The sequence below is a fragment of the Bidens hawaiensis genome, unplaced genomic scaffold (genome assembly GCF_021521415.1).
Source record: "Bidens hawaiensis isolate Kalapana, Puna unplaced genomic scaffold, B.hawaiensis_p1.1 tig00013437_1, whole genome shotgun sequence".
Lineage (NCBI taxonomy): Eukaryota > Viridiplantae > Streptophyta > Magnoliopsida > Asterales > Asteraceae > Bidens > Bidens hawaiensis.
This window is the reverse complement of record NW_027492141.1, coordinates 505438-530507: the sequence shown is the minus strand read 5'-3', so window position 1 is coordinate 530507 and position 25070 is coordinate 505438. Positions and strand designations below refer to the sequence as shown.

Below are 25070 nucleotides of genomic sequence, written 5' to 3'. Positions count from 1 at the left end.
TTAATGGTACATTTTTGCTTAACGGATTTTATGCTTCTGTACTTTTTGATACTGGCGCCGATCGAAGCTTTATTTCTCGCGCGTTTGAGCAGAAGCTTGCGCGACCGCGCGATAACTTAAAAGAAGATTTTTCAGTTGAATTGGCTAATGGCGAAACTGTTTTAATTAACTCGGTGATTAAAGATTGCACACTTAACCTTAACGAAAACGATTTTCTAATCGACCTCATCCCCATGCCTCTTGGAAGCTTTGATGTTATTATTGGTATGGACTGGCTCTCGAATAATCGCGCCGAAGTTATTTGCGCCAAGAAGATGGTTCGCATACCTCGAGAAAATGGTGATCTTCACATCTACGGCGAAAAACCCTCCCGCGGTCTTAAACTTATGTCTTGCGCCGAAGCCCGAAGGCTCATGCGGAAAAGGTGTATTGCATTCTTAGCCCATGTGGTCAAACCTGCTGAAGAAAAGAAGCTTCGCGATATCCCTGTTGTGCGTGATTTCCCTGAAGTTTTTCCTGATGATCTTCCTGGTATCCCTCCCGCTCGTGAAGTCGAGTTTCGTGTTGATCTTGTCCCTGGTGCTTCCCCCGTAGCTAAATCTCCTTATCGTCTTGCACCCGCTGAGATGCAAGAATTGGCCAGCCAACTTCAAGAGTTGACAGCTAAAGGATTCATTCGCCCTAGCTCTTCGCCCTGGGGTGCTCCGGTGTTGTTCGTTAAAAAGAAAGATGGATCGTTTCGCATGTGTATCGATTACCGCGAGTTGAACAAACTCACCATTAAAAACCGGTATCCCTTACCGCGTATTGACGACCTCTTCGATCAACTCCAAGATGCCTATTGTTTCTCCAAGATTGATCTCCGCTCTGGCTATCACCAGTTGCGCATCCGCGATGAAGATGTTCCGAAGACTGCTTTTCGAACTCGTTATGGCCATTTTGAATTCTTGGTCATGTCCTTCGGTTTAACCAACGCACCCGCCGTTTTCATGGGTCTAATGAATCGGGTGTGTAGGCCTTTCTTGGATAAATTCGTGATTGTATTTATCGATGACGTTCTGATTTATTCTAAGACCAAGGCTGAGCATGAGCAACATCTCCGATTGGTATTGCAAAAGCTTAGAGCCGAGCAGCTCTTTGCCAAGCTCTCCAAGTGTGAATTTTGGTCGGATGAAGTACAGTTTCTTGGCCATGTTGTTAACAAGATGGGTATTCATGTCGACCCATCCAAGATTGAAGCAATCAAGAACTGGATCACGCCATCCACTCCTACCGAAATCCGTTCCTTCTTGGGCTTAGCTGGTTACTACCGGCGATTTATTTCGAACTTCTCAAAGATCGCTTTGCCTTTAACAGCTCTAACGCACAAAGGTAAACCATATATTTGGGGCTCGAAGCAAGAAGAAGCCTTTCTAACGCTCAAGCGTTTGTTGTGTGAAGCTCCTGTTCTTGCGCTACCTGAGGGTAATGATGATTTTGTCGTGTATTGCGATGCATCCAACCAAGGTCTCGGTTGTGTTCTTATGCAACGAGGCAAGGTTATCGCTTACGCATCAAGGCAACTCAAGGTTCATGAAAAGAATTATACAACTCACGACCTCGAACTTGGTGCAGTTGTTTTTGCCTTGAAGATCTGGAGACACTACCTTTATGGTACTAAGTGTATCATCTACACTGACCATAAAAGCCTTCAGCATATCTTTGATCAGAAGGAACTTAACATGAGACAACGCCGATGGAACGAACTCATCAGCGATTACGATTGTGAGATCCGGTATCATCCTGGTAAGGCTAATGTGGTAGCCGATGCGCTCAGCCGCAAACCCTGCCAGCTTAACTATATCTTGCCGCGCACGCAGCTTCATTTCGCGCCGATCCAAAGCAACCTTGAATCGCGCATTCGTGACGCGCAGCGCGCATCCATCAGTAATGGTAATCTTCGCGCCGAGTTAGCGTGTGGCGCGGAAGCACTCTTTGTCCCTAATCTAAGTGGAATTCTTTACTATCTTAATCGCATCTGGATTCCCTTTGATGAGAATCTTCGCGCTGATATCCTGAGTGAAGCGCACAAATCTCGGTATTCTATTCATCCTGGCGCTGATAAGATGTACAAGGATTTGCGCATTACTTATTGGTGGCCCGGTATGAAAAAGGATATTGCTGTGTTCGTAGCTAGATGCCTGACTTGTTCTAAAGTAAAAGCTGAACACCAACGCCCATCTGGTTTGCTCGAACAACCAGAAATTCCTACGTGGAAATGGGAAGGTATAGCGATGGACTTTATTACCAAGTTACCTTTGACAGCAAGCAAACATGATAGCATTTGGGTAATAGTGGATCGTTTGACTAAGTCTGCTCACTTTCTGCCCATTCGTGAAAACTACCGTGTTGAGCAACTCGCGCAGCTTTATGTCAAGGAAATTGTCTGCCGCCACGGTACTCCTTTGAGCATCATATCCGATCACGATGGCCGTTTTATATCTCGCTTTTGGAAATCTCTCCAATCTGCGCTAGGAACTCGCTTGGACATGAGTACGGCATATCATCCTCAGACTGACGGTCAGTCTGAGCGAACTATTCAAACACTTGAGGATATGCTCCGATCTAGTGTTCTTGATTTTGGAGGTAATTGGGATTCGCACCTGCCTTTGATCGAGTTCTCTTATAATAACAGCTATCATTCCAGTATCGGTATGGCCCCATTTGAAGCACTTTACGGTCGTAAGTGCCGCTCCCCGATTTGTTGGAGCGAAGTGGGTGAAACTCAAATCACAGGACCCGAACTTGTTCAAGAGACAACCGATAAAATCGCCAAGATCCGTGATCATCTGCTGACTGCTAGAAGCCGACAGAAGAGTTACGCAGATCGCAGACGAAAGCCTCTCGAATTTCAAGTTGGTCATCTTGTTCTCCTCAAAGTGTCGCCCTGGAAGGGTGTTGTCCGCTTTGGGAAGAAAGGTAAGCTTGCTCCTCGTTATGTTGGTCCATTCAAGATTCTCGCGCGTGTAGGAAAAGTTGCCTACAGACTTGACCTGCCGCCCGCGCTCAGTAATGTGCATCCAACGTTCCATGTATCCAATCTCAAGAAGTGTTTAGCTGACGAGAACCTTCACATCCCACTTGATGAAGTTCAAGTTGATGAAACTATGCATTTCGTTGAGAAGCCTGTTGAGATTATGGATCGCGAGGTAAAGCAAACCAAGCGCAGTCGTATCCCTATCGTGAAAGTTCGCTGGGAGTCCAAGCGCGGAGCCGAGTTTACATGGGAAAGGGAAGATCAAATGAAGATCAAGTACCCGCACCTGTTCTCTGCGCAACCTACTTCGAGATAAATTTCGGGACGAAATTTCTTAAAGTAGGGGAGACTGTAACATCTGCCCCGATCCGACCCGACCCAGGTACCCGTTTCTCTGACCCGATCTCTTTCTTTTATGATTTAATATTTATACTAATATTTTACTTTTAATAATAATAATATATTTTCCTTCCCGCCTCTTTCTCTCTCTTTCTTTCCGCCGTCCCGTCCCTCTCCTTCTCTCTTTCCGCCTTGTTTCCCTCTCTTTGCTTGTCCTTTGTTCCTTCCCGCCTAAGGATGTCTGCGCAGCTCCACGCGCCAGACCCCTTACAAGGAATCCTGCGTGAAGACCACCTGTTTCAGCGATACGCGAGACGAACTCTTCTCGCAGCGCGCTAAGAACGGTAGTTCTTCCCGCGACGCGCTAAGGATTTGTAGTTCTTCTCGCAGCGCGCTAAGAATCGTAGTTCATCCCTCGACGCGCGAAGAATTATAGTTCTTCCCGCGGCGCGCTGGGAATTTTAGTTCCTCCCGCGGCGCGCTAAGAAATGTGATTCTTCCCGCGGCGCGCTTAGAAATGTAGTTCTTTCCGCGACGCGTTAAGGTTAGTTCTGTCTGCCTTCGCGCTCGCGCTCTCTTGACCTTCTGTGTCAGCCTTCTCGCGCTAAACCCTTCGAGTTTTCTTCTGTTTAAATCTAGCCGTTTGCTTTTGTGTTGTCTTATCTTTTGAGCTGTTGACCTAATCTGCTTTATGTCTGAAAAGTTACTTTCGGCGCAGCAACCCCATTGGTTGACAGAAAAAGTGACTGACATTATCTTTGGAGATCTGCTTTTTCCATGCTTGACCAGTACCTTTATCTGAACCGCCCATGCCTTTTTATTGTTCCCTGTCAGCCTTTTTCTCTTTTTCCCTGCTGCCATATCTTTTGATATCTTTTGCTTTGGAATCTTTTACTTTTTGAGATCTTTTCCCCTTTTTCTAGGGATTGTGTTCCCTAGGGTTTCTCTATAAATAATAGTATTATTTTTCCTAACACTACACACACAAAACACTTAATCTCTCCTGTTCTCCTTGCTCTCTCTGCCGCCTCCCTCTCTGCCTCCGTCTTCCTCCCTGTTCTGTCCTGCTTTTCCGGTAATATATATATTATATATAATAATTTACTTATGCTAACTTATAATCAAGACAAATCATTAAAACAATAATCTTATTTATAGGTTAACTTGTGCTTGTTTAAAGTTGGTTCTTGCTTTATCTTACACCGCATCGTTTATCATGTGAGTAATCTCGTACCTAATCCCTTTTTATTTTAATGTTTTGGGATGTTCATGTGTTCATACAAACTTAGAGTCTTAAACTTGTTTATGAACTTTAGTCGCGCAGTATCCCATGTGTTGAGGACGTAGACTTGGCTGTTTATTTGTATGTGTGGATCATTAACCGTCTTGTCGGTCTATTCCGCAGTTCTCATGGTACCATTAGATGAACACGGGAGAACTATCGTTTATGATTTTCTCTTTTGTTTGCACATGCACAGTTTGTCTTGTTTGTGAGCTTAATTGTGAGCACTGGCAGTCTATGAATTTTAGAGTTGGTCCCGATCAGATTACACCCTTGTTGAAAACCAGACATACACATGTTGCGCGCAGATTTATTGTTATCTATGTATTGTATTAAACTTGATTTCTCACCAACACGCAAGTGTTTGACGTTTATTTTAACACATGTTCAGGTTTGCAGTAGCTATTTTGGAGCTTGTGGACACGTAGGACGTTTTTTTTACTTTTGGACCTAGATTAAAATGTATCAAGACAAGTTATTGCTGTTCGAATATTATGATTTATAATATATTGATTTATGATGATTTATGTTATCTTGTGTTTACCCTGCGCGTGCGCGAATGAATGTATTTATTAAATATTGACACCCAATAGTGTCACGAGTAATGAAACAATATGTGGCGCCCCGATGTATAATCCGCCTTTGGTCGGGGTGTTACACTGCTGGCGAGTGCCAGTGTGCTCTGCCTGTCGATCTATATCAGTACATCGTCAGGAAGTTCATGCTCGAGTCTCTCGAGCCTGAGTTTCCTGAACCTCATCAGATGGTGTATGATGCCCCCAGAGGCAAGATCGGGGTATATGCCGCATTCTTTGTCTAAGGGAATCTTAGGTTCCCATTGACAAAGTTTGTGTACCGTGTCCTAGAGAGGCACGGTGTACACCTGACCGAGGTGCACCCGATGGCGATCGCGAAGATTCGCCACTTCGAGTGGGTGTGCCGGATTCTGGGCATTGAGCCCTTCGTCGACCGCCTGATGACCTTCTACTCTTGGAGGTGCATCCAGGGGTGGTATACTCTGATAACCCGTATAAAGGGTTTGAAGATTTGCGCAACCGAGCGCAGTCTTCGTTCGTGGAAGCGGGAGTTCTTTTTTATCTCCGCTCGCGCCATCCCCCTTGCCATGAAGTTCAAGAATGGGCAAGCACTCCTCAGCCTTCACGCCTCCAACTATCAGGAGGCGGAATGGTTCTCGAAGATATCCCGGGTCCAATCTCCGGTTTATCGCTTTGCGGAGTCCGGGATGGTGATGCTAGGGATGAGCCGGGTGTGGAAGGATGCGGATGAACAAAAGATCCCGATCGTCCTTGAATACTGTTTGAACTCTGTCCCTTACGGTACGGTCTGTCTTCTTTGTTTATATTTGTTTGTCTTCTAACTGTTTCTTTTATTTCAGAGGGGAACGACTTGCAGTCGCTCCTGTATCCACGGGAGGCTGATAGTCCCCCTCGGATGGGTACTCGTGCTCTAGATGAGAACGAGTTGCCCATCCTTGCACAGACGGCGGATCGGTTCGTGGAGGTCTACCCGCCAGGCCACGAGATCCTGAGCGCCAGGCGGCCAGGTAAGGCATTATTCAACCCTCGACCCCTCAATGTTGAAACCTCTGCTGGAATTCCTCAAATCATGTGTTCTGATGAGGAATCCGCAAATGGTCCTTCGTTGGTGCGGAAGAAGAAGGCTGCCGGCGGGAAGGGGAAGGCGATGGTGGCCTCCACTGCCGATCCGGTACCTCGGTCTGACTCAGAGACCGAGAGCGAGGAGGTGGCGGGGAACCCCGGTGGTGATAAGACCACTGCTCCGGAGGCTGCGACTGTCACCTCCGGAGAGCCCAGGATGACGATGGTGAGTGGCGCAAAGAGGCCGGCTCCATCGGGTTCGTCCCCGCCTGTCCGCACTTTTAGGCTCAAGAAAACCCGTAAGTACAAACTTCCTTTATTTTTAACTTCATAGCTTTCCATCATTAATACTTATCTTCCTTGTGCAGGCGTGGATGCTACTGCATTCCAGGGTGGAGCGGGGAGGAGTGCCTCTCCGCCCATGACGGTAGGCTTGGTCAGCCTACCTGAGGCGACGACCCAGGCGGCTGCGCCTACGCCTGCTTCCGCTGGATCAGTTGCTCACTCCGTTGAGCCAACTGTTCCAGCTGTGATGACATCACCGCCGGCTGTCAGTGCCATATTTACCGCATCTTTCACTGAGCCGGCGGTTACTTTTGCTGCGGAGTCCGCAGCGGCGACCGCGGCGGTCTTTACCATGCCTCCTCCGTCATCGGCAACGACGGCCGATCCTTCAGGTATGCATGGGGCTTCTCGCCAACCTCTGCCTCCTTCCCATCTACCTGACCTCTTGGACGGATTTCCCTTGGGTTCAGGTGATGGGATTGGCGGCTATCGGCCTGTTATTGACCCTACAGGTGCGTAGGGTTCTTTTGGCCTATTTTTTTTTTTTTTTTTATATCATCTTTTCTTAACTGCTTTTTGTTTTTTGCAGTGTCGGATTCCAATGAAGTGTATGTTCCACGATGGAACATCCGCCGAGGAACAACCCTTCGCACACCTGTGGAGTGCGTGGAGTGGGCTCGTCACGCAGCTCCCAGTGGTGCGTTGGGGGAAGCCATGGCTAGCTACCAGGAGGGTAGGCTAACCAATGAGCTTCGGGTTCTCCTGGCCCGGATGCAGCCGCGCGTCGAGCTGCTTTGTCGTGAAAACGACAAGTTAAAAGCAGCTCGCATTCAAGAAGTAGCTCAGGCGCGGGCTGTCCGGGAGGAGAATAGGAGGCTCTCCGCCGCGGCTGCGGAGAAGGAGAAGGCGTTCAAGGCCCTTAAAGTTGAGGTTCAGGCCCGTCTCGAGTCCCGTTCCAAGGCTGCCCAAGCTGTTAACGAACAACTTCGGCTGGCTAAGGAAACTGCTAGGAACGCAACTGAAAGGGCCACCAAGGCTGAAGCTGTTGCTGAGCCTCTACGCCTCGAGAATGAGGAACTTAAAGCTAAATTAGAGGCGCTCCAACAGGCTCATGATGCCTTGGCGATGGAGGACGCGAAGAAGCTCCAAGAGATCCTGGACCAGAGGGGCGTGCTTGACCACACTGAGCGGAAGCTAAAGGGCGTCGAAGAGGCTGCTGCAAAGGAAGTGTTGCTTGCCAACCTCAATAAAAGTGAAGCCGAACGCGCCTGTAACCAAGCTCAAGCCGCCCTCCAAGAAGCTCTGGTTGCCAAGGAATGGCTTCTTCGAGAAGCGTTGTCTCAGGTAAGCTTTTCATGTCTTTACGCTTTTCTTTGTAAATAGAAAAGGTTTTGATACTTGTATTTTTTTTCTTTTTGTAGGTTGTGCATCGGGTCTTCACGGAGACGTCTTATGACGATGCTATGAGCACAGCCCTCAACGCTTCTCATGAGGATGGGGAAAAGGCCGGCTTCCTGCTTGGTCTAGGGTTTGTTGAGAAAGGCATCCCGCCTTCCAACTTCCCTTTGTATGATGTGGATACTGAAGCTGTTTATGACCAAGCAGTGAATCAGTATGCCGCCTTCCCGCATCCGGTGGTGGAGAAGGTAAACGAAGTAGCCGCTGCTGATGATGGGCTAGCTATCCTTAAAGCTTTCCTTGAACCGCCACGCTCTACTGATGGTGCGGGTCCAAGTGGAAGTGGTCCTGAAGCATGATCCTGAAGATCCCTTTCCACCATTAGCGTAGATTTTTGTTTTTGTATAGCTTCTTTTGTATGCGGGTATGCACCCAGCAATCTTTGTAATATTTGAATTTTGATGGAATAAAGATTGTGTTAATTCCTTGCCTTGTTTATTTTACGCATGTTTTGATTTAACTTAGCAATTTATTTAGTACTTAGATAATTTAACTTTTTAACGTGGCAAGTTATAAGTTTGTTTCGCTTCCTCTTTCATGATTGTGCGGGTATGACCGTCACTTACACTTAGTAGGATGGCTAAACTTTACTTATATCTGACCTGCGTGGAAGTTTTCCTCATCTTTTCCTTTGAAATTTTCTAAGTGTTCAGAATAAGTTAACCTTTGAACGTGGTAGATAATAGGTTGAAGTTTTGCCTCCTTGTTCGTGATTGTGCGGGTAAGACCGTCACTTGCACTTAGTTGGATGGCTTAACTTTGCCTACATCTGACCTGCGTGGAGGTTTTCCTTAAAACTTGAAATTTTTACCGTTGTGTTTATGCGGGTTTTGCCGCCTTCCACACGTAACGACTTCTTCCCCAATTTATGCGGTGAATACCGGCACATCAGTGTGGGAAGTTCATAAGTATAAAGGTAAGGCTATCAACACATTGTGAAAGGAGAATCATTTCCATTAGAAGTGGCTCTAGGCCTTTTCTTTACAAGTTTGGAATTGATCTACATATAACATTTGCGTAATTGAGCTCCATTCCATGTTCTTGGGATAGGAGTGCCATCGAGCCTTTCGAGCCGGTATGCGCCCTTTCCCAGAACTTCTTTGATAATGTATGGCCCTTCCCAGACCGGGGCCAGTTTTCCTGGGCGTTGTTGGTTCGAAGCCTCGTTGTTACGCAGTATGTAGTCTCCTACGTTGAAGTTGCAGAGTTTTACCCGCGTGTTGTAGTACTTTTGCATTTGTCGCTTGTAGTTCTCTTCACGCACTGCGGCTAAGTCTCTGCGTTCCTCGGTTAGCATAAGGTCTAACCGTCTTTCCGCATCATTGTCTTCTGGCTGAATCAAGACCCTTGGTGAGGGTAAACCAATTTCGACCGGGACCATGGCTTCAGTGCCATAAGTGAGACTGAACGGGGTTTCTCCCGTACTGGCCTTTTTCAGCGTTCTGTTTGCCCAAAGGACGTGCGTAAGCTCGTCCACCCAGCCGGATCTGTGTTCCAAGAGTCTTTTCTTTATGCCTTCGACGATGCTCTTATTTGCTCTTTCCACCTCACCATTACCTTGCGGGTGTGCCACTGAGGTAAAGGTGTGGGTGATTTGAAGTTCTTTCAGCCACTGTTGTAGCTTCTTGTCAGCAAAGTTGGTGCCGTTATCGCTCACCAAATTCTGTGGAAGTCCAAAACGACAAATAATAAATTCCCAAATAAATTTTTTGATATGTTTCGCGGTTGTTTGGGCTAAGGGTTTTGCTTCTATCCACTTGGTGAAGTAGTCGATGGCTACCACTAGGAACTGAACATTTCCTGCTGCTGTAGGAAATGGGCCTGTCACATCGATGGCCCACTTCTGAAATGGCCATGAAGAGGTGACTGGAACAAGTTCATTCTTCGGGCGGTGCGTGTTGGGTGCGTAGAGCTGACAAGACCTGCATTTTCTGATGTATGCCAGCGCATCCGTATGCATCCCCGGCCAAAAGTATCCCGCGTTATTTAGCTTAGCTACAACAGCGCGTGGACCTGCGTGTACTCCACAGATGCCTTCGTGTACTTCTCTTAGGAGGTAGTCAGCATCTTGGTTGTCCACGCATCTTAAGAGTGGGCCAAGAAAGTTACGTCTGTAAAGGATGTCATCGATGAGTTGATAATTCAGTGCTTTACAGCGTAGTTTTCTTGCCTGTGTTTTTGACTCTGGTAGTGTACCTGCCGCAAGGTATTTTATTATTGGTGTCATCCACGTTTCTGTGCCGGTTTGGATGACACAAATTTCCTTGTGCGGGACCGAAGGTGCCTCGAGGAGTTCAATGCGGATGTCCTTTCCCAAGTGGGTGAAGGCTAATGATGCAAGCTTGCTTAACGCATCCACAGATTTGTTTTCACTACGCTTGACGTGTATGACTTTGCAATCGTTAAAATCGCGCATAAGGGTTTTGCTTGTGCGAGGTACATGGCCATTGTGTCGTTCACGGCCGTGTACGTCCCGTTGATTTGATTGGCTACTAACATGGAATCCACGTGGGCTTCCAAGTGTTTCACTCCCATCTTGCGCGCAATTCTCAGACCGGCCAAGAATGCTTCATACTCGGCTTCGTTATTCGTACTTGGAAAATCCAGTCGAATAGCGTAAGTGTATTCTTGGCCTGCTGGGTTGGTTTGTTTCAGCCCTGCGCCTGAACCCTCGTTACTGGCTGCTCCATCAGTGTAGAGTCGCCAGACATCATTGATGTCCTGTGCTGGAGAGGGTTGAGCCTCTTCCTGGCACTCTTTTTCCCGCGATGCAGGCACTTCCGCAATAAAGTCGGCCAAAACCTGGCCTTTTATGGCTGGTCTTGGCTTATACTTTATCGCGTATTCCCCCAACTCAATTGCCCATTTGGCTAGGCGTCCCGATAACTCGGGTTTGCGTAGAACGTTTGCAAGTTTGAAGTTGGAGAGAATGGTGATTGGGTGACCCTGGAAATATCTTCTTAACCTGCGTGAAGCGTGTATAAGTGCTAAGACTAATTTTGCTAGGGTAGAGTACCGGGTTTCTACGTCTGTTAGGATACGGCTGACATAATAGATTGGCATCTGGGTGCCTTTCCGTTCAACTAGCAGGACCGCCCCGGTTGCTCTATCTGTTGCGGAAAGGTATAGGATTAACCCCTCCCCCGCTTCTGGTGCCGTGAGCGTTGGGAGTTCGATCAAGCGTGACCGAATCTCCTGAAAAGCTGCTTCCGCTTCTGGTGTCCAGCGGAAGTGCGTTTTCTTTAAGCAGTTTCTCAACGTTGACACGAAAGGAAACGACTTATCCGCGTGGTTTGCCAAAAAGCGATTAAGTGCGACTAGTCGTCCATTCAGTGTCTGAGCTTGTTTGATGGTAGTAGGTGATTCCATTTTGATAATTGCTTCGACCTTTTCAGGGTTCGCTCTGAAGCCATCTTTAGTGACGATGACCCCCAAGAACTTCCCTTCTTCCATTCCAAAGGCACACTTGCTCGGGTTGAGCTTCATGTTTATCTTCCTGAGCGTGTTGAAAGTTTCTTCGATGTCTTTCAACATCGCTTCTGCGTCAGGGCTTTTGATGACCAAATCATCCATGTATACTTCCAAGTTCCTCCCAATTTGGGCATGAAACTGGTTGTCCATCAGGCGTTGGTATGTGGACCCGGCATTCTTAAGTCCAAATGGCATCATTTGATAACAAAATGTACCATCGGGTGTCCGAAAAGCGGTTTTGTCCTGATCACCAACGGCCATGTGGATTTGATGGTATCCCTTATACGCATCCAGGAAGCATTTAAGGCGAAACGGTGCTAACGAATCCACCTTAAGATCAATTTCGGGTAACGGATAACAATCTTTGGGGCATGCTTTGTTTAAGTCCTTGAAATCTATGCACATGCGCCATTGTTTGTTATTCTTCGGTACCATAACGGGATTTGCAACCCATGTTTGATATCTGCTAACGCGTACGATGCCTGCGTCAAGGAGTTCCTTGACTTGGGTTCTACACGCGTTAGTTTGTTCTGGCCCCATTACTCTGCGCTTTTGTACGACTGGCGTAACAGCCGGATCGCACTTGAGCTTATGCTCTGCCTTACTTCTGGGTACACCAGTCATGTCAGCTGGTGTCCACGCGAAGATGTCAGCGTTTTTCTGTAGTAAGCGTTTGAGTAAGGTGCGTGTGGGATCAACAACTGTTGGGCCAATAGTAACGGCCTGGTCAGGGTATTTGCCGTTGAAGGCCCGTCTTTCCGGTTCGGTGATGGTTGGTTTAGCCATCTTTGGTTTGGGTTTAGATGAGACAGATGCGATGCATACTTGGGGAATGCCGGTGATCATCGCTACACCCTCAGCTGTTGGCCATCCCATCATGCCGTGGACTGACGATACCACGGCGTTGAATCTTGCCATCCCGTCTCTTCCGAAGAGAATGTCGTATGTGTGGTGTGGCTTCCTCATCACGACAAAATCCACGTCCTCGGTGCGTGAGTGATTCCCGTCCGTAAGAGTGACGGGGAAAGATAGGATACCTAGGGGGGTGTTGGTGCTGCCGTCGAACCCTTCCATCGAGGCGTAGATCGTTTCCAGGCATTCCTTGTCTTCGTCATCTAGCTTGTCGAAGAACTGCCTGTACATCACCGTTGACGAGGCGCCGTTATCAGCAAGAGTGCGAGAAGTGATGTAGTGCCCCAGCTGGCTTTTGATGACAATAGGGCCTTCTTTGCTGGGTCCTCCTGGCACTCGCGGGAAGCGCACCTCAGCTTCCTTCCACGCGCATGGTTCTGTCGCTCGCCTTTTTCTTCCTCTGATGTTGCCATGAACCATGTTGATGCTGATGTCAACGGGCTTTCGTCCGTTGCCCCTGTACCGGTTATCATTCTTTCCTCCCTTCTTGATTGATGCCACAAGGTGTGCAAGTCTTCCATCCTTGACGAATGTTTCAACAATATCCTTCAAGGATGTACACTCCTCCGTACTATGACCTTTTGTCCCGTGGAAGTCACAGGATTTGCCTTGATCCGCATTAGGTCGCTGCCGGATCATTGGAGCTTTTGGCCATGGTAGTTTTTCGGTGGCAAATATCTCCGTGACGCTTTTGGTGAGTGGCGTCCACCGGTGTTTTCGGCTTGAAGGGTGTGTGTTATCCCTTCCGCCAACAAGAGGGCGAGAGCTGGATGAGGTGTCAAAGTTTACCCTTGACTGCCAAATACCTAGCTTCCTCTTTTTGTTCTGCCGGGCGATCCGAACATTGTTTTCTCTAGTCCTTTGCGTGTAGAGGTGTGTACTCTGGGGAAGATCCCTCCCCAGTTGCTTCTTCGTCTCGGCAAAGCGCTTGGCCGCCGTCCTTACCCGTCAATGTGCGGATAAGCTCTGGGTATTCGGCGCCCTGGATGAAAGCGGCGCGAACAAGATCTTCACTTATGTTGCCCAGACTCAGCTTTTTGGAGTTGAAGCGAGTGATGAAGTCTAGTAAAGATTCATCCTCCTCTCTAACGCAGTTGAGGATCGTCCACTGTTCTTCAGTATATTTCCTCTGTTGGCTGAAGTGTTGGCTGAACTTGTTCTGAAAGTCCGCCCAATCATAGATGTGGTGGACCGGTAAACGATCGAACCATGCCCTGGCCGCTCCAACCAGAGTCATCTGGAACATATAACACCACGTGGGTTCCGTCCAGTTACTGACGGTTCCCCCCGCAATGAATCTGTTCAAGTGGTCGTCTGGGTCGGATAGACCATCGTAAGTGCCGATGCTGGACATTTGTTTGGCACTTCTCGGGGCGATTGCTTTCGCAATGTCCCTTGCAAACTTGGACTTTTCTGTATTTGCAGCAGTTGGTCTATATGTTTTGGAGAAGTCACGTGGGTTTCTCCCCGCGTTCGTTGGTTTAAAGGTTTCTCCAAAATTCCTTGTCGGTTGGAAGTCCGCTTCCAGTACGCTTCCCTTTTGCCTTATGGCGAGGGTTTGCGTCGGTATCGGATTCTTCCCGCTCATCGTCCGAGTACTCACACTCACTGTTCATGTTGAGATGTTGGCGAGTACTGCCGAATTCGTCAGCCTGTTGAAGTGAACGCAAGCGTTCATCCAACTCAACTTGGAACTCTTTCTGACGTGCTTCGGCCCACGCCTTAACTTGACCGAGTGTTTGGCGAGGGACCCTCGTCCGCTTCTCCAACTGGGCATCAGTGAACCCCAGTGAAATATTGTTTACTGCACTTGTCCCGGCTTGGGTAACCGGGGTAGTGTTCGTAAAATTTGTATAACCGCCGGTGTTCCCCCCAGTTGCTGGGGTTGTGGTTACCGAGGTTTCTTGGTCGCTTACTGGTCTTGGGATCGGAGTAACGTTAACCATTTCTTCAGAAATTTTGAAAAAACTAAGAATTAGTTCTAGCTTTTATGCACGGATGGCGCCAATGAAGAAACACTAAGTGACCCGGGGCAGATTACGGATAATCTGGGGGTTAAGTAATGTTTCCCACGAGGATGAGGTCCAGCAAAGAAGGTTGTTCTTCAGGTGACCTGCAAAACAGACACCGTAAGCTCGTCACTGAGAAGGGGGGGTTCCTCCTTGTGACCACCCTCCGGCGTGAGAATCAGACTAGATTGCTCTGAATATAAGCGTATATTAAGAGATTGCTAGAGAAGATAAGATAATGAGATATCAGATGATGTCCTTACCATTCCAAGGTGTTGGAGTATTTATAGCCGAAGGTAGGTTTCCTAGAAGGTACAGCCGGCTGAATAGTATTCCTGTTCTACCAACAGTGGGCTACGCACAAGCCATGCTGGTTGGTGGATAGGCTGCGGCCGACAGTGACAAGGTCGGCTGTATACTGTTCCTTTACTGCCGGCTATGCACTGTTCCACCAACTGTAGGCTGCGCACGTCCCATAGTAAGGGTTGGTGAGTAGGCAGCGGCTAATAGTGACAAACAGTACTAGAGGGTGCTCCTCCTCGTACTGTTGTCGGTGAGCTGTCACCCTGTGATTGGTTCATGGGCTGTTCTAGTCAGATCGTCTGTTTTGCCCATACCTTGGTAGGTATAGTACAAAAGATCTTCCAGAAGCATACGGACTGGCTCGTTTGGGCGGGAGTATTCCCGCCTTGCTCATTCCTTCAGGTGACTACTGAAGTAGCAAGAGTTAGTGCCTTGTGCGTGTAGCCTTGCTATCAGTGCGGGTAGCCTTCCCTGATGGCTTGTATCCGCAACTGCGGGAACAAGCGGGGTACTTCACCATTGGGAGGCTTTCCCTGCGGGTACAGCTGGCGTACTACGCGTAAGGTCTTCTCTGGGCATGGTGGGTCCTGCGGAAGCAGTTGGTCGTTGCGCAGACGTCCCTGTTCAAGGTGAGTCTTGCGGGTCCAACTGGGCTCTGCTGGGACCTACCTCTTCACTTATGAAATAAACGAAATATGTAGATTTTTCCTCTGAACGAAATATTGAGAGCATTAATGATTGGTACCGGATGTTACGTGCTGAGGAGGTATTTTTCAAATGCTTATACAATTCATGATTGCATTTATCTCAACGTTTTTGGTTTTATTATATATCTCACAAGAGGAAAAGGATCTTGATCCACATGATCATCTAATTCATCTTTATTATTTCACAAGAGACAGGTATACATTTCTAGTTTTATAGGATGCTTATTGTTCTGCTTTTTGATCATAGTAATATCATATAACTTTGTATTAATAGCAAGTACAAAACAAGTTAGTTTTACAGTTTTACCTTCATGAAATATTATTGGTATCCATAAAATTGATGTGGGTAAACCTACTTTACTTACAAAGAAGCTATTTTTTTATATTATGTTTTTTTGGAAAAGAGGTTGACAATAAACATACTCTTAAAGAAACTACTTGAAGTAGTTTAGAAGCAACAACAAATGCTGGAAGAAAAAGACAAGTATTTTTTTATTTATTTATAATTTCTTTTCTTGCAAATTAGACTAATAGTTATAGGTGGGTTAAGGGTGTGTGCACATTTTCATAGACTGCCTATGCTATATGCTTCCGTAAAATGCATTTGTTCATATATCCCATTTTACTACATCTATCTATTATAATAAAAGAATACTCAATTTTGTCACTTGTCAATCTCATAGTAATCCTCATCTTTTTTTCAACCTATTTTAATATATGGCTTCTTATCTTTATGCCATTTCAATATATGAATTCAAGTTTATTTTTATTACAGGTAAATCCCAACCGATTCATTCTTTAACATTAATAGTGAAATAAGAAAATAAAGAAATTTCAACATTGAAGCTGCAAGCATGTTAGAATAAAATTTTCAAGTCATAGATAATTGCAAATTAAAGAAAATAAAAACGCATCATTGCCAAAAAATTTGGATTTGTATGGTAATAAACTACAAATTATTTTTAAACTGAGATTTGAGCAACAATGCATAATATCTTAGGGGGTGTTTGGGATTGCTTATATTGTGTGATGAAAAGTTCCATAAGTTACACTTTTGTAATCTATTAACTTAATAAAAAGTTGTTAGGAGGTAAAATAAGGAATCTCAAACACCCCCTTATATAAGGTTGGTTTCAGATTTTGATTTAAAATTTTCTCATATCTACAAAAAATTTCAAAAATAAAAAAAAACAGTTATAACATTTATTATTAAAATACGTTTTAAAAATTCCATTTTCATATTATTAATTGTGAAGTATGTCAGGCCAAACATCCATGGTATGATCACCATAAAGGACATTTAATATTTTGTTAAATGAGTTATTTTAGTTACTACTCTTAAATTTTGATAGTAGTTAAAAAGTTTATCCTTTCTATTACAGTGCATCAAAGACTGGATGACCATATGACACATTGGATTTGGTTGGATCAATCCAACTATCAGTGGGCTTATTATGAACACGAGAGCAAAGTAAGTTTATAACTTTTTTGATAAACATGTAGGTTCTATGTGATTTTACTTAGTATGCAAAATGTGCGGTTGGGTTGAAAGATCTATATATGTTCAGTTCAGATTGGGTTCCAAGTAACATGAGTTTTTTTGATAGGATGGCTTATTATTTACAATGGTTTTGGATGTTATAAATCGAAGAAAAAAAAAGATGTCGCAAGTTTTTATATGGACAGGATTGATGTGAACAGGTTGACTGTAACACCCTAATCCAGAACAGGCTGACATGTCACCTTTACAGATATCAAAACATAACTCATAAAAGCCTAAGTCAAATTAAATTCCATCAAATAACCAACATGAATAGTATTCTAAAATCTTGAACTTTGTTACTCTCTTACATCACTAATTCCCATGATTTCCCGAATCACCTGTGAACAAATAAGAAAAAAAAACACAGACAAAGAAAACACAGCTGAGCCAAAAATTGCCCAGTAACAAAAAGAACAATAGTAATGACGATAAGACGAATAAACAGAAGCAAAATAGTAACAAAATTGATCTTAACCAAAATAAATATGATACCGAAACTTGATAGTTTTAGAACATATGACCAAAAACCGATACTAAACGTATTACTAAACATGTAACAGTGGCTGACTTACACGACAATTGACGTTACAAAAATAAGTCGCGTAATTAAAGGAGTACCTAGAGCTGAAACATATAACATATAACTTATAACATATAACGTGTGACATATAACGTATAACATATAACTGAACTAGGATCGATCCATACGCCCCTAAACGGCCAAAGTACTACCAAAGTACTAGTTAGAGACGCCGTGAACTTCTAAAACACACTGTCACGAAAAGTGTTGTGCTCGGGTAACAGAGTACTAAACATGAAAGGCAATATAACTGCCTAACATATAACATATTAACAAAAATTCGTATTATTATCTGTAGGAACATGCAATAATGAGTACGGGTTATAAAATCTATTGCATACTACAAAAATATAAATATAAGACATAACAAATAAACCGAACTCAAACTGTAACTGAAAGCTAACGAAAAGTCCGTACTACAAAGTGACGGACACCGAGTATAAAATGGAATATTATTTATTATATGAGAAAACCAAAACAGAAACCGTACTACAAAGTAACGAGATATAATTAATACTACGAGTAAAGAAAAACAGAATCTGTACCCAAAAAAACAAAAACAAACGCAAGGCAAGAACTGAACAAGTCGCCCCACAATTAGATCAAAGACCCTCAAAACTAGGACAATAAGGAGCGAGACAAAAGCATTAGTTCACTTTCATGGTCGTGCAGGGAGGGCTGCGCGTGTTATCGATTAGTACATGGCGTATGACACCGGAACCAAATGCGAGCATATGGGTTTAAGAATGGTGCCGGTGGCGTAAGATTGCAGAGGTGGTCGGTAGCTGCAGCAGGCGATGGTGGCGGAGGTGAATACGGCATAGCTATAAGAGATTATATAGTAACCGGAATCGTACAACCCTAAGTTTCACTACCATCTTTAGAAATAGGATTAGATTTTAAATTTCTATTTGAAAAGGAGTTTTCCCGAAAGTTGACGGCTTTTTCGCGGAGAGACGTATGCCTTATCCAAATCAACTTTCAACAAATAGCACAAAAGGTCCTCTAAATTAGTTATTTTCACTTTAACCCTTTTTCAGTTTAGAACACCCTTAAACTTATTATTTTTATATCTTTATTTAACAAGTTCGGTTATTAGTTATTAACGTTTTATCAGTTTAACAACATGCTAACACTTTTAGTAACCGATCAAAATTTGACCGTTATTATTTTATCGTTTTAGAAATTTCCGAGTATTACATTGACTCTATTAAGATCAAATGAAATACTTTATGCATGACTTTGATATCAATGTCAATTCCAAAAGTTGGTAAAAATTTAAACTCATAACACATTTTTTAATATGATGGTTTATTACAAAGGTTTCGCATACTATAAGTTATAACGATTTTTTTGGGATTTGTTATTATTCAAATTTCAAGAAAAAATATAATTAAACTATTTTTATGCAGATTCAAAGGAACCTACAACTGAGAGGAGAAAGGCAAATATCTTCTGGCAGTGGAAGTCAGGAATTAACAAGTTCACGATTCCATCATCTTCTTGGACAATCTAAAGAAGGTTCCAGCAAGTTAGGAGGCCATATGTCTCTCAACCGGCTAAGCGTGCAAAAGTGAACAAGTGAAACTAAAAAGTTTAAATAATGCATTTCTCTAGAAACAAAGTTAGTTTCTATAGATGTTATTGGCAAAAAGTTACACCTACGCAATGATTAGTTACACTATACTTACATTAGTTACACTACACAATGATTAGTTACACTATATTGCCATCTCCACTTTGGTGGGATGGTAAAGGCTTTGGCCTTTGGGTGAGAGGTCCAGGGTTCGATCCCTGGCAATGGCGGTTTAATGTAAATAGTAGGAGGAAAGTTTAAACATTCAAAAAAAAAAAAAAACTATTAATATGAACTACTTTAATTTTTACTTTTTGCATTAACACAAGTATACAAGCTTGATGGTCAAAGCAGGGTGATGTTGTTATGTTTTTAATTATATTCACAAATGCCTCTTACTTTATTGATGGTAAATGATATTTTTTTTTCATATAGTAATTCTTTTTGTTTTATTATTATTATTTATAATTCTTAGTTTATAGCCGTGTAATACACGGATTCTAACATAGTAAGTAACAATGCTAATAAGCAGGGGCGGATCTACGTACATGGTGCGGGGGTCGGCCTACCCCTGTGGAAAAACATACTTCAGTGCCATTATAGTTTCAGATCGACCCCTGTAAAATTTTGACGCCGACCCCTGTAAATTTCAAAATCCGATACGTGATTAAAAAAAATAATAGAAAGAAGGTAGCATGACTTGATGATTTTACTCCGGCCGACGGCTATCTCACGCTGGTATTCTTTGAATGATAAAGATGGAAGAGAAAGAGAGACCAGGGAGGCTAGGATGCCCTATTTGGTTTTTTTACTTGTCTAGGCTTTTGGGCTTTTTAAATACCAAGTTAAAAACCTAACAAGATATACTTTGATTTAATTTATTGAAAGTGTTATCTAAAATGCTTGATGATGTTGATGGTGGGCCGTCCTTTGAGGCATCAAAACTGAAAACATCCTAATTTTCTTTTGCAAATTTACTAAAAAAAATATAAGAAATCTATAACCTATAGTTTATTTACTTTTTTATTTTGTTCGATCTAGTATAAAAGCATATAACTTCATTTCTTTCTTTATTATTTATATTTTATTTAATTTCATTTATCGTCTTTTCTATTATCAGATTCGATGTATTTTTCATATTTTACTTTCATACAAAAAGAACCATAAAAACAAATATTGATCGGTATAAATATCTAGCATAGAGTTAACAACTTATGATCGATCAAGTAGTTTTATATCAATCAGAAAATGTATATTTATATACATTTATGCAAGTAGGAATTACATTGTGACCCCTGGGCTCAGCCATAAAATTCTGGTTTAGCCAATGACAAAGCAAATGATGTTTTGGTTATATTTCAAAAAATAAAAACACATGTAGAAGACAATTTAAATAAATTGTATTTTAATTATGCATTTCTAATGATATTTTGTTATATATATATATATATATATATATATATATATATATATATATATATATATATATATATATATATATATATCATGTGACAGACCCGTGATTTAACCCAAACCGGGACATTTTTGCAACTACTGATGACCCTACTCCCGCGCTTTCGTGTATCATCCTCCAACACACAAACCACACCACCCAAACTCATCATCTTCACCTCCCTTCATTCCATCATGCACCACTCTCCACCATGACCATCACCACCATCCTCCCCCCTCCCACCACCCACCCGAACCCCCTCGCCCTCCCGCGCCGCTCCCTCGTCCTCCTCTCCACCACCTTATCCCTCGCCTCCCCTAAACCCCCAGACACCACCATCACCGACCGCGTCTTCATGGACTTCAGCATATGCCCCAGCTACTTCCAAACCCGCACTCTCGGGTCCGACCTCGCCTCCTGCCCCGACTCCCAACCCCTTGGCCGCATTGTCCTCGGCCTCTATGGCAATCTTGTCCCCATAACGGTCTCCAATTTCAAATCCATGTGCATGGGCGTCTCCGGATACTACAAAGGCACGTTAATTCAAAAACTATACCCCGGTCGGTTCTTTTTGGCGGGAAGGCAAGGGAGGAGGGATAAAGGGGAAGTGAAGCCACCGGTGAACTTGGTTAGGAACACGGAGAATGTGGACCCGAAGGCGTTTGAGTTAAGGCATAGTAAGGGCGGTGTGTTGTCACTTTGTTTGTCGGAGAATGATGATGAGGATGAGATTAAGCTTGATCCGGATTATCATAATGTGGAGTTTATGATTACGACTGGCCCTGGGCCGTGCCCAGATCTTGATGGGAGGAATATCGTGTTTGGTTCGGTTCTTGAAGGTATGTTTGATCTTACTTGAATAGTTTTGTTGGTGAAATTGATGTTTTAATCCATATAAATTGGAATTAGGTTTATTTAGTTCAAATTGGCCACTAGTTTTTTGGATCAAAGTAGTCAAGAAGGGCTAATAGTTGCAGCTTGTTGCCCGTTTGCCTTCTGTATAGACGTAACCACCATCTTTTTGTTGAAAAGTAAGCGTGATATAATCAGAACAAAATTATTTTAAACCTATTTGCAAATACATACTAGTTTTCCAGTTTTAGTTCTCTAATAATTTGATCTTCAAATAGTGATAATGTTTTCAAGAATAGTCAAAGCAATCTAATGGTATGAGCAATGTTTTCATAACCGGACAGCGAACCGGAGGGGTAACCGGTCGAACCGGTCCGACCAGCCGAACAACTTTCGTCTAAAAAATGTAAAAAATGGCGGTTAGGGCTGAAAATAAAATTTTTCAAAAAAAATAATATCTTTTTATAGTAAACCCCCTTTAATCTGTCCGGTTATCCGGTCTGACCGGTTCGGACCGTCAGGTTGTCTGGGAACCGAGCGAACTACATAGAACCGGACCGGTCAGTGGACCAAATCTCGGTAGGACCGGTTCGACCGGCCGGTCCGGTCTCAACAACATTGGGTATGAGGTGCCAATATGGTGAAACCATAAAAATCTTATAAATTATGAGCAAACATATTAATTTTTATTATTCCATAATGTAGACAGATACAACACATACAATGCGTTGGATGTGAAACTTGAAAGTGTTCGTTTTTCATACGTATTAAAACCGAAAATAAAAATGTCAAATTGTTCTTTTATCTATGGACATGTCATAGAACCTGGATTGTGTGGAAAGGAGATTTTATGATAGTTTAATGAAGGAGTTTGTTTGTCTTTGTTTTTTGTTTTGGCAAGCAACTTGTTTTGTGTTTTAATATACTACTAATGTTGATGAAATCAAATATGAAAGCATTCACTTATTTAACTGTTTAGGCCACCCAAACATGTATCAAGTTTAGTTTGTACCAAGTTTAACAAAAAACAGGCTGAATATTGAATGTAAAGTTTAAGAAAAAGGAGAAAACCAGTGATTACTAGGAATGTATATGGTTCGGTTCAACCGGTTTTGACAAGTTATGGGCTGAATCGCTAACTATTGTTTAATTTGGAAACGACAAAGAAACCGGATGGGTTACTTGGGTTGACTAGACCAGTAGGATCGATTTAGTGGTTTGACAGTTCAGTTTTGGCGTTTTGAACCGGCTTTCATTTTTATTTTTCTTAAAAGCGTTTGTTTATTATAATAATTCATATGACTTGTTCATGGAATGATACTATTTGCTTATTCCTAAAGAGAAAAGAAGGAATAATAAATGGTAAACGGTTGTTTCCAAGTTCTAAACCACCAGTCGAGCTGTAAAATAAAACCAAACCATATACGTTTCAAACTGGCCAGGCAAACCAATTTGTTCTGGTTTGGACAATTGTGTCGGTTTCAATGGTTTATGAACACCCCATAGGTTACCCTTTTGTGTTTTTTTTGTCCGATTTAGGTTAATAAAAAACTTGATTAGTTAAGTGGCATGGTTATACAACATCCCAACATTTATCAACTTTTGTCTTAGTTTTCTTGTTTGGTTGATAGGAATGGATGTTGTAGCAAACATATCTTCAATCCCAACATACAAACCAGGGGAGAGAATCAGACAATATAACGACTTAGCCGAGTTTTTCGGGGATGAAAGAGCTAAAACTGCACGAGCAATATGGGACAGACCTCAAAAAACATTGTACATTAGCAACTGTGGAGAAGTCAAAGTCACAAAGCCTACACTCTCACCCCCCTCATTACCTTAATCACTTGCTTATTTTCACAAAAATGCACAATTGTTGTTGGAAATTAACCTCAAAACCGTTTATGAGGTATTTGTAAATGAGATGTACCTAATTTATGGTTTTATTAATATGTAATTTATATATATATTTTCTTAGATGATTATTTTATTTTTCTATAAAGTGTTACATAAATCTGGTTAGTGACCTCAAGCCCTCAACAACTAAGTTAAGGTGTGCTATTATGACATAATGGTCTTAGCTTTCCTAAATGTTATATGATGTAGGGATAACAGATTTCTTTAGATGTCCGGAGAATTTTGAGAGATATATGAACACCACTTTATGCTCTCATCAAGGTGTTTCATCGTCTAAGACCTCATAACAGGATGAACTTGTTAGGGAAAACTTATGGACCCCATCAGTACCCAATTACCAATAACATTTGCAATCAAAGTTAGGATTTTATCTTTACGTCTTTAGCAATCATCAGTTTATCACATGAATATAAAAGTAGAGGCGGTCATCCATTCATGTTTTTTGGTTTTCCACGTTGGTTTGGTTTCTTGATTCAAATTTAGACTAAATCGAATCATAAACCAATTATAAAACTTAGACAAACAAATATTACATGCTTTGGTTGATCATAACTAAACCAAAATCTGATTAAATGAGTCGGTTGAATTTTAAGTCGATTCAATTTATTTTCCAGTTTAATCAGTTTAAAACGACTTTACCTAATCGTCTTTTTAAACCCATCTTAGGGCTTAGAGATAAAATAAAAGAGCCTAACTTAAAAGGGATAATCATAGATTCACAAAATGCAACTTACTAGAAAACACTTTTGTTTTATGTTACATGACTTCAATTATGACATAATTTTGAAAAATAAGATTTTTTTTAAATATAAGTTTAATAAAAACAATAATAATAATAACTAGGGTGCAAACGAGCCAAGTCGCTCGCAAGCTACTCGAGCTCTCAACGATAAAAAAACTCGAAACAAGTTGAAGCTTATCGAGTGAAGAAACACTAAGTGACCCCGGCAGATTACGGATAATCTTAGGGTCAAGTAGATGTTTCCCACGAGGGTTAGGTCCGGCAAAGATGGTTATTCTTCTAATGACCTGCAAAACAGACACCGTGAGCTCGTCACTGAGAAGGGGGGGTACCTCCTTGTGACCACCCTCCGGCGTGAGAATCAGACTAAATTGCTCTGAATATAAGTGTATATAGAGAGAAATAGCTAGAGAGAAGATGATAATACCGTTCCAAAGTGTTGGAGTATTTATAGCCGAAGGTAGGTTTCCAAGCAGGTACAGCCAGCTGTATAATATTCCTGTTCTACCAACTGTGGGCTACGCACGTGCCATGCTGGTGGTTGGTGGGTAGGCAGCGGCTGATAGTGACATGGCCGGCTGTGTACTATTCCTTTTCCACCAACTGCAGGCTATGTACGTGCCACGACAAGGGTTGGTGAGTAGGCAGCGGCTGATAGTGACATTAAGTACTAGAGCGTGCTCCTCGTCGTACTGTTGTCAGTGAGCTGTCGCTGCTTTGGTCAGATCTTGTCTATTTTGTCCATACCTTGGCAGGCATAGTACAAAAGATCCTCCAGAAGCGTACGGACTGACTCATTTGGGCGGGAGTATTCCCGGCTTGCTCATTCCTTCTTCAGGTGACATTACTGAATTATTGAGAGTTAGTGCCTTGTGCGTGTAGCCTTGCTATTAGTGCGGGTAGCCTTCCCTGATGGCTTGTATCCGCAGCTGCGGGAACAGGCGGGGTACTTCACCATTGGGAGGCTTTTCCTGCGGGAACAGCTGGCGTACTGCGCGTAAGGTCT

The 25070-nt window shown here is 43.1% G+C and overlaps 1 protein-coding gene across 1 annotated transcript; it reads left to right on the top strand.

The window, feature by feature from the left end:
- Positions 1-20858: 20858 nt before the first annotated feature.
- Positions 20859-23256, top strand: LOC143544151 (peptidyl-prolyl cis-trans isomerase CYP28, chloroplastic-like). Its single transcript, XM_077036307.1, has 2 exons — positions 20859-21392; positions 23037-23256. Exons 1-2 carry the CDS (start codon positions 20909-20911, stop codon positions 23246-23248), a joined length of 696 nt encoding a protein of 231 aa, XP_076892422.1. The 5' UTR covers positions 20859-20908; the 3' UTR covers positions 23249-23256.
- The last annotated feature ends 1814 nt before the right edge of the window (positions 23257-25070 follow it).